General features: G+C 36.8%; 1 protein-coding gene across 1 annotated transcript; it reads right to left on the minus strand.

Moving 5' to 3' along the window:
• Positions 1 to 2,627: 2,627 nt before the first annotated feature.
• Positions 2,628 to 9,072, minus strand: nipal3 (NIPA like domain containing 3). Its single transcript, XM_079852927.1, has 11 exons — positions 8,826 to 9,072; positions 6,296 to 6,364; positions 5,910 to 6,081; positions 5,542 to 5,601; positions 5,139 to 5,284; positions 4,816 to 4,912; positions 4,585 to 4,720; positions 4,421 to 4,509; positions 4,268 to 4,331; positions 3,444 to 3,538; positions 2,628 to 3,251 (listed from the first exon to the last, which is right to left on the minus strand). The coding sequence occupies exons 1-11, from the start codon at positions 8,877 to 8,879 to the stop codon at positions 3,070 to 3,072; spliced, it is 1,164 nt and encodes a 387-aa protein (XP_079709053.1). The 5' UTR covers positions 8,880 to 9,072; the 3' UTR covers positions 2,628 to 3,069.
• Between the last annotated feature and the right edge of the window lie 1,473 nt (positions 9,073 to 10,545).

Consider the following 10,545-nt stretch of genomic DNA (forward strand, 5'->3'; position numbering starts at 1 on the left):
GGGGAGAGAAAGAGATTTTTTATTTGTTCTCACTCTCTGCCTGTCCTCCTCAAACACGGCCTCATGCACACTGCAGGCAAACAGAGCTGTAGGTAGATCACTCAAGTCCATCATCTCTTCAGAGTCTTCTTCAGTCTAGCCGAACGCCATCTCTTCTTCTTCGTCCTCTTCGTGGGTCGCTGCTGTGACCCTCTGCTGTTGCTCCACTATTTCTCACCTCACGCATCATTCCCCTGCCCCACCAGGAGAGGGAGTTAGCAAAAATGCCACAATCCAGTTGACATTTTGAGGCAGTCAAGGATATACGAAAACAAACTAGTTTGCGTTTTGCTATAGGCAAAACAGTTAGGAAAGAGAAAAATTTGTTTTTGTGCATTTTTTGACGAAATGGTGTGAGGGAGCCAGTTTCTGCATCAATACACTTACAAAGGATCAGATCTAATAACCTGACAAGGTGACTATTAATAACAATATATGCCAAACAACCTTTTGTGATAATACATTGAAGATATACAATCATATTGTAGTTATAATTTTGAGTCAATATACAATTTAAAAAACAAACAAACGAATAATAATAAATGAATAAATAAATAATCTAAATAAAAATAGTACAGTGTTGTTTTCTTGTTGACAGTGGAACAGGCTGTTCTGTATGTCTTGACAACTGAACTTGCTTGAACTTTCATATACTCACAGCTCTCTCGCTGTGTGTTATAGCGCCATCTTGTGCCCGTTACACGACTACACTGTTTATGAGTGTAATCTTATACGTCTGTCTCTATAATATAAAGTATGTGTTCGCTAACCTGTTGCTGTTTATATATTTTATGGCGACAAAAAGGAGTAATATACACATAATTCAGACTTTTTCGGAGAAAAACATCGCTGATGCACTACATTTAATAACAAACCGATTAGCAAACTATCAAGATAGCGCTGACCACATTTATGTCATAAAGAGTTCAACGTCGGTAATATAGTCTATTAATTCTGCCACTTTCATTTGAATATGTTATTGAATATTGAATCATTATGCTAATGGCATGATAATGTAAGTTTTATAGATCACTTATATTAGCGTTACCGGTTATCTTTGCAACTGATGATATCGATCTGAGCGACAGGCCGGACTGGTATAAGGGGATATTGCTAAATCTAAATCAGACATATTTTCATATAAACCGTAAATGCATTGTATGCTATTAATACGACAAGTGACAGTGAGGAATGACCAATGACATTCAGGTTTATCTCATAATCAGCCAATAGGATTCGTGGAGATTGAGAGCGAGAATTGATGACGTGTGATGGAGGACGCCGTTTGGTATATGACATCAGAATGCATTATGAATGATCTTTGTCACACATTTTTATTTTCACCTCGACAGCTGATGAATTAACTTAAGAATTAACGTATTTTAAACGTATATAATTAAAAACAATTTGTAGCCTATGTATCGCGGTGCACTGACCTACATGTTCAGCAGTATAAGTTACATTTATCAGTAACAGATAAATTATAGTCAAATTGGCTATTACATTATGTGTTCAATATGAGGAAGTGGCAGCCTGTTGTAATCTTGACTTGCATAATCAAATTCTGAGTCTGTACTGAACCGCATCAGGCATCCATAATGTAGTAGCCTATTAAAGTGTCATATAATAAACATATGGTCCTGGATATATAGCCAACAATGAAATAACAATACTCATTACACAAAGGCAGTTTTACAAATTCAAGTCAGTCCTTGAGAGACTAACCCTAACCTTCCAGTTAAATTCCCCAGTATACAACAGTCCACAACAACATGACTGAGATTCAAGGTTTTAATACATTGGTAATGTAAAACAGCTATAAACTATACTCCAGAGGTAAATACAGATCAAAGAGCAAGCAGTCACAAAAAGATGTGTTTTATTGGTTCAACAGGATTTTTACCACAGTGCTAACTACACAGAATGCTGACTGAAGCTTGGTCTTTATTCATTATTTATTTTGGTTAAAAACATTATGATTGTCACTGTGGAATGGTTGTAATATAGTATAAACAACATTAGGTTAAATTCAAATAAAAATTCAAAAAAAAAAAAAAAGAACAATTAAATTTACATGATCTCAACACAGTAGTAATTGCACTTAAACAAAACTCAGTGTATTGATGTTGCTTAGACAGTCAGGTTTCCCATTATCGTTCAATAAAAAAGTCCAAGGCAATGGTTTAATAAATACAGCATTAATGATTACTTGCATTAAACTTAAAAAAAAAAAAAAAAGAGAGAGAGAGAATAAAAGAGCCACACACCAAAAACAACGATAGAATATTTGACCACATTAGTCTTAGCAATGGTATTCATGACAAAATATCCACAAGTGTTTCTTAGTTTATGTAAGGTATCTGTAAATTTCAACCACCAGCAGTGTTCTGATATTCAATCTATTACCCATAAACATGCAGATTTGTACAGAAAGTCTATTTGGTATGCTTAAGTCAGGGAATAAATAATAGGCACAGCACACATTTAGGCCTGAAAATGGAAAACGAGACTCGTATTAGCTTGTACATTCAGTAAATTAAGCCAGTATCAAACATGTATTTGTATAGAACTAGCTGAGAATTGTGAAATCCACATTAGTCTTTGGCTAATAAAGCTGGACCAGCAACAGTATCTCTGGTACAAAGCAGTAGCAGAATCCAAAACATCTTCTGAGGTATATTTAGGCTTTTAGGTTAGTGACATGAGCTTTGTCACATTGATAAAAGACCGGGAGTGCATGTCAGTCAGCACATTTAAAGCATGATTACAGATATGAGTATAAGATAACATGCCAGTCTTAGGATAAAATCAACGCCACCAATGAAAGTCCTTATTTGCCTCCTAGCATGTGTTATAGCTTGCTTTCCTGGCTCAGGATGAAACTAGAGAAATACAGAAGTTCTAGAATGATCCAATATTCCAGAACTGTGTTCTATAAGTGCTGTCAATAATCCACCCAGTAATGCTTAAACACAGAGTAGCATTTCTCATCTTAAATCAGTCTTAATTTCATTTCAGGCACATTTGCGCTCAGTCTTTCTTTAGCTCTGATGGTTGGTACGGGCTAACAGGCCCGGGAGAGACGGACAGCTCTTGGTCCACTGGGAGTGTCACAGGGGCCACGCTGTCGTTGTTCTCCAGTGCTCCGTAGGAAAACGAGCCGTTATAATCAGGCTGCACAGCCCAGCCTTTGTTGTGAATGGTTGGAATACCTGTGATGACACATGATTGGTTGTTTGGCTTGACGATAACAATAAATCAGCCAACTCTAAATAAGATATGACATCAGCTGGCCTTTTTATCTTGAGCCAGATTCCAAGCAAAGCACATGACTGTCTTCCCACCAGCTTCCTTTCCAAATCTTAATGAAAAAAGGTGGGAAAAAAAAAAATATATATACATACCTTTCACCATGTCCATAGTGACATATGGCTCAAAGGATTTGACTTTCTTCTTGCTTTTAGTAATCAGGAACACTCCAAGAAAGCATATAGCACATCTGCGGAAAATTACAAAGAACAAAGACACGTTTGAACAAATCCCAGAGAGTTTGTTAGTCACTGCTACTGCTGAGAAAACAAACGTGTGTGTGGAATTTCAGTTTTCTTCCTGACACAGATGTGTTACACTGTATCACATAGTACTATAGTGAGTATTTTCCACCTTGATGAATGAGATACTGAATGCAAACTTTAGGGCCGTCAATGGATATAAATATTTAATATAAATATTACATTTTTCATAATTAATGCATTAACACATTTAATTAATCTTAAAGTAAATAAAACTAATAAGTAAACTTTTTCTGTGATTATTAAATTCAGCAATTTTGTGAATGGCATACACTACAGTTCACAAGACTGGGATCAGTAAAAAAAAGTTTTTGAAGAAATTAATACTTTTATTCAGCAAGGATGCATTAAACTGATCAAAAGTGATCAAAATAAATAAATAAATAAATAAATAAATAAATAAATGCTGTTCTTTTGAACTTTCTATTCATCATGAGAATCCTTTAAAAATATATTTTCAGTCTCCACAAAAATATTGAGCAGCACAACTGTTTTCAACATTGATAATAATGAGAAATGACATTTCAATGCATATTGAAATAAAAAAGTCGTTTCGCAATATTACTGTTTTACTGTATTTTTGAGCCTTTCTTTCAAAAACTCAAAAAAACGTTTGAACAGTAGTGCATGTACTTAGAATGCATCATAAAACCTACCCCAACAGAAACATGCATATGTGCAGAACGTCTTCATGGTTAAACTCCTGATAAAATATGGCTCCTGTTTCAAAACAAATGAGATGGGAATGAGAATGAGACCAATAACACGGTGCTGAAATGAAGATAGAGAAAGAAATGTGCAAGTCCTACCTGCCACAATTGCAAATGTTGTGGAGAAAATGTAATTCACACAGGCGATTAGACAGGAATCATACAGATGAGATGCCTGTGCTAAAAATCTAACAAAGAAAGTCAAGTCAGATAAAAGAACAACAGAACATCAGAACATCAACACAACAAACACCACAACTTACGATGCTTGAAAGACGACAGTAGCCACCATGCAGACGAACATGACGTAGAATATGGGATATGACAGCTGTAGAGGACCCAAGATGCTAAGCACAATCATCCCCGAAACCGCCTTCACTGTGATTACAGTCACTGAACCTAAGGGGCAAAGCTCCATTATTTCGGTCATTGATATATGACTTCTTTATACACAATGGGCTCTACAGACAACATATGTTGTGTAATTGTCCTACCAAGTAGTGCCACCAGTAGCAAAATCAGAACAAGGTAGTTTGCATTCCGCTTTTTGTAGAAATACAGCACCAGACAGAATGTGATGATCCCCAGAAGCTGGAAAAACACAAACCGCATTCAATGCTAATCATCAACACTTGAAAAAGACAAGCTGGTGTTTTCACTCAACAAAAATTGGTTTAATATTTGATATTTAAAAACAAAAATCATTTGTACTGTAATGATTTCAAGCATGACATCATTCTTAGGCAAAAAACACTTGCATATTATACTAATTAAATAAGCACACAATGACTTTCTAAAAGATGAGGGTGTGTATTACCAAGTATAAGAGGAAGGGCCAGCCAATAACATGCTTTACTATGTTCTCGGCATTCAGCTTTTCATGAGAGTTTGGCCCAAACGTCACAAAGAGGTAAGTGCCGCCCGCCGTCAAGGCACAGCCCAGGAAAGTCAAGATGTAGCGCTCTACAAACAAAAGAAAATGTGTGAAATCATTTCTGAAATGTCTGAACAATTACACTGCATAGGGGCTGCATTTAATTGTTTGCATTAATAATACAAATAAGTAGTTACTTGTTGCTTATTAACGCAAAGCCTCAAATTCCTCAATCTTTTGAAAACACAGCAATCAACACTATTTATGATTATTGTTTATATATAAACAATAATCATATACATATATATATATATATATACATATGAGAAAGATGAGCAGAACTCACTCAAGAATTCCTGTGGCTTCCACTTTTCCCGCAAAAACAGGAAACCTAAGATGGAGCTTGCTGTGAAGAACAAAACAGAAAACACTGGTCATCTTCAGAGCATGGTTATTATAGTTAACTAAAACCATAAAAAGACAAACAAAATTGCTAAACTAAAATGAAAATATTAAAATAAAAACGAATTCAAAATATTAATAAAAACTATAATAGTATCTCAATGAGACTTACATATTACACATAAAATTAAATGTTTATGACAAATAACATCAGTCAAGAAACACTGTAATATAAACATTTTAATTACATCAAATATAAGAAAACAGTATAAAATATGGAAGTGAATGCAACATAACAGTAATAATACCTACTTATGACAGACACGGCATTAAGTGGAGCTATGAGAGAGAGCGGAGCAAAAGCATAAGACACAAACAGTGCGCCCTCCCCCAGAACCATCAGCATCAGGCCAGACCACCACGTCTTAGTGTAGTAGTATTGCCTCGGGTCTTTATTTCCTGCCAACGTCACATGACCTTGTTTCTGCGAGAGAAAACATCAGTCATTATGCATGTTTGTCTAATACACATTTTAAACCCACTCTCCTAGATACTATACCAAACAGCAGCAGGGTTATAAAACAAGATGTTGGGAAAAAGCAAATAAAAGCAGATGACTTGCACAGGGCGTAACCTGAACACACCCTGACCCTGAATTTCAATGCAATTATAAATGTAGGCTGCAAATACACACTTACCTGAATGCTGACTGAGATGCTGACCAACAGGTTTCCAAAGATAGCTAACAATGTACCAATGAGGTTTTCCTGTGTATAAATCACAAAGACATGTTAAAGTCCTGTTAAAATGTAACGATATATATATATATATTAGTCATGTGAAAAAAAGAAAGTACACCCTTTTGAATTCTATGGTTTTACATATCAGGACATAACAACAACAACACATGACATATTACACCATGTCATGGTTTATTTAACAAAAACTAGGCCATGTGTGAAAAACTATGTATGTACACCCTTACTGCTTCCATAGGAATTAAGAGGGTAAGTAGCAGTCAGGCGTGATCATCAGCAAGCGTGACCTACTCTATAAAAGCAGAAGTTTTGGCAGTTTGCTGGTCTGGAGCATTCAGGTGTGTGATAACACAATACCAAAGAGGAAAGACATCAGCAATGATCTTAGAGAAGCAATTGTTGCTGCCCATCAATCTAGGAAGGGTTACAAGTCCATTTACAAACAAATTGAAGTCCATGCAGATGAGCTGTTTTTTCCCTTCACTTATCCCCACAATCAAACCTACGTTTTTAGAAATGCATTTCAGACTCTACAAGCCTCAGTTAACATGTAAATGAAAATAAAAAGAAAACATAAAAATAAAAACTGTAATAACTGATACTATATCAGTATATGTGAAAACTATAATAGTATCTCAATGGGGCAGTCGTGACCTAATGGTTAGAGAGTCTGACTTGTAACCCAAAGGTCGTAGGTTTGAGTCTCAGTACCGGAAGGAAATGTAGGTGGGGGAGTGCAAGGCACCAAACCCCCAATCACTCCCTGGGTGCCCACTGCTCCAAGTGTGTGTTCACAACTCCTAATGTGTGTGCACTAACTTGGATGGGTTAAATGCAGGGGGGCAGGGTTTCATAAAATATTGAAGCTTCCCCGGGCGCCGCCATTGATTAGGGGACCATCACCTGCTGTTAGCATTCCATTGACTCCCATTCATTTTGGCCTCACTTTGACAGCGAATAACTTCACATCTGAGGCGTTTAAAGACTCCATTTGTCCATTATTTATTTCTAAAGAAACAAGAAAATGTATAAAAGGCTCCATTACCTTGTATCTTACGTTATGGCCCAGTAGAAGCAGTTTTTGTAAAAATAGGCTAACGATTGCGTCATAACCACGCGACTCTCTGTCGCACAGTAGCGAAATTACTGTATGGACAGGAGGAGAAGCTCGCGCGCAATCGGGGGGACGTGGAAGGAAAATGACAAAGTAATTAATCAGAATACTTAGCAAAAGTTTCTCCTGCTCCTAGCTCATGGACACACTCTCCATCTCTGCAAGTTTCGGAAGGGAATGATTCAGATTTCTCTTGGCACAGCTACTAGAAGACAGACGGGTTGCTCACGTGACATCTACGTCATCAAGCTCAGTTTGAGTCTGCGCAGTACGCTCGACCATCAGGAAGTGAGAGCTTCTAATTGACTTCACTTTTCTCCGTTGAAACCTATGGGGTCGCTGTGTCCAGTTTATATACTGTCTATGGTTAAATGCAGAGGACAAATTCCAAGTATGGGTTATCATACTTGACCTTCACATCTCCCTTTTTCACTTTCGAATTGCATCCGAACAAACCTCAAGACTTCTGGAAACTTTGGACAGACCAAAGTGGAGATGTTTGGACATAATGCACAACGCCACGTTTGGCAAAAACCAAACACGGTAGTGGAGGCCGGGGGTGATGATTTGGGCTTTGTTTTGATTTTGATTTGTCACAGGACCTGGACACCTTGCAGTGATTGAATCAACCATGAATGAACTCCTCCAACGTATTCTAGAGTCAAATGTGAGGCCATCTGTCCGACAGCTAAAGCTTGGCCGATATTGGGTCATGCATTAGGACAATGATCCCAGGCACAACAACAACAGCATTTCTACAACAGAATGTCTGAAAAAGAAAAGAATCAAGGTGTTGCACTGGCCCAGTCAAAGTCCAGACCTCAACCAGAATTAAATGTAGCGGCGAGACCTTAGGAGATCTGTGCATAAACAAATGCCCACAAACCTCAATGAACTGAAGCAACGTTGTAAAGAAGAGTGTGCCAAAATTCCTCCAGAAACATGTGAGAGACTGATAAAGTCATATAGAAAATGATTTCTTCAAGTTATTGCTGCTAAAGTTGGTTCTATGAGCCATTAGGCTAAATCAAAGCGTGTACTTAGTTTGTCACACATGGCTTCTCCATTTTGGATTCATTTTTGTTAAATAAATAATGGCACGGTGTAATATGTCATGTGTTGTTGTTGTTCATCTGAGGTTGTTTTATCTAATTAACGTTATAAGACTTACTAAAAACCAGCAGGTGTCTTTAGACCATGACTGTATATGCATTAGTGTGGCATTATATCAGTATTAGGCTAACAGTCAGTTTAGTATAACATAATCGCTATTTCAAGATCAGCTTTTGTAAACGCTTATTTTCGTTTTGCATTTCTAGTTTGATTGTTATTGCAAACATTGTAGCATAGACTCACGGTGTAAGAGTCTTCCGTCACACTGTCGTCTCGTGCCATCCTCACGCCGTTCATCCTTACTTCAGATGACTTCCTTCCCCTACACACGCATCACCGAGCCCGTCTCGCGGCTCAGTCCAGTCGGGACTCGGATGAAAGACAGTTCTACTTTCCTCTGTTTGGGCTGCAGTTTACGTGGATCGCCATTTTCGAAACGCCGTTTCTTCCGGTTACACCTGTCAATCGACGTTGTACGCAGGTTCCGTGTGACGTCGAATTTGTGGGATGTGACGAAGCACGCATTCTACGCCAAAAAACAAAACAAAAACACACACACACACATACACACACAAAAAAAACGCCAATAATAATAATAATGATATTTTGTGTCGTTTTAATGGACGGTGTGAACGATGGAGATATATTTCCACAATATATATAGCCTATATGCTGACAGTCTGGAGGCTGTAAAGTTGCTTTGGACTGGAGCTGTGAAAAACACTTTTAAAAATAAATTTGAAAATTAGAATTGAAAATCTTTTTCTAATATTCAGGAAACTTTGGGCTACTTTGTAGAAAAATGTTACGCTATGTGCTTAATACAAGGTAAATAGCCTAATTGAATATATATATATATATATATATATATATATAAAGACAATTGTTTAATTTTAAAAACAACATGCTGTCTTTGTCATGTTTACTATTTTCGTCAGACAGTGTATAAAGTAGGCCTATAAAGTGGTCTGTATATGAAGATATGAAGGCTATTATAATTTAGGAAGGGGCACCTTGCATCATCATGTAACCTAGGCTATTGGTGTCCTTGACATTAAAGAGTTTGATACTGAACACAAATGAAGATCTTTTTGGTGGAATTTGAGAGCTTTCTCTCCATAGACAGTCTACGCAACTACCACTTTGATGCTTCAAAATTCATAAAGAGTTTGTAAAACTAATCCATGTGAATAAGCGGTTTAGCCCCAAATTTTTCTGAAGAGACACGATCGTTTTAATTTAGGCTTTTATTCATTCATCAACTCACACATTAGTTGTGGTAAATGAAAGGTCAAGCATGTTCGCTTGTGTTGATATAAGCCTAATTTCAAACAGTTCGTCAAATAAAGCGATCGAGTCTCTTCGGGAAATTTAGATTAAACAGCTCAATTCATATAGATTAGTTTCACGATCTCTCACGAACTTTTTTAAGCCTCAAAGTGCAGTAGGAACAGAAATTTCTCAGATTTCATTAAAAGTCTTACAGGTTTGGAACAACATGAGGGTGAGTAATATTAATGACAGAATTTTCATTGTTGGGTGAACTGTCCCTTTAATTGTCTGCCATCTGTAAATTGTTATTAAGGACAGTTCCATAGGTGCATGTGCAATAATTGTTTATGGTTAGTTCATTGAACAAGCATGAAAAGCATTGTTTAAACCATTTACAATAAGGATCTGTAAAGCTTATTTGGATTTTACAAAATTATCTAAGATACATCCTGTAAAAATGACTTCTTTTTTTCTTTCTTTCTTTCTTTCTTGATGAGTTTATATAATTTGCTTAAAACACTTAAACATTGACACTTGGTATCTGTTTTGGACAGTAGATGGCACCAGTGGACCTTCTTAAAGTAAGTAGGCCTACACATAAATGTCAATATCAGCCTGGTCATGGTTTGACTCTGCTGTTGTTCCACACAACGAAATAAAAAATATATATTTTGTGAGAGTAGTTTTCTCC

The sequence above is a fragment of the Squalius cephalus genome (assembly GCF_949319135.1).
Source record: "Squalius cephalus genome assembly, chromosome: 20".
In the NCBI taxonomy this organism is placed as follows: domain Eukaryota; kingdom Metazoa; phylum Chordata; class Actinopteri; order Cypriniformes; family Leuciscidae; genus Squalius; species Squalius cephalus.

What these genes read in the sequence shown, in the direction of transcription:
- nipal3 (XM_079852927.1), bottom strand. Translation starts at nt 8,879, where the DNA reads ATGAACGGCGTGAGGATGGCACGAGACGACAGTGTGACGGAAGACTCT. An exon ending in GCATCTCAGTCAGCATTCAG is followed by an intron (nt 6,082 to 6,295) that starts GTAAGTGTGTAT and finishes TTTCTCTCGCAG; the next exon opens with AAACAAGGTCATGTGACGTT. An exon ending in AACATTTGCAATTGTGGCAG is followed by an intron (nt 4,332 to 4,420) that starts GTAGGACTTGCA and finishes GTTTTGAAACAG; the next exon opens with GAGCCATATTTTATCAGGAG.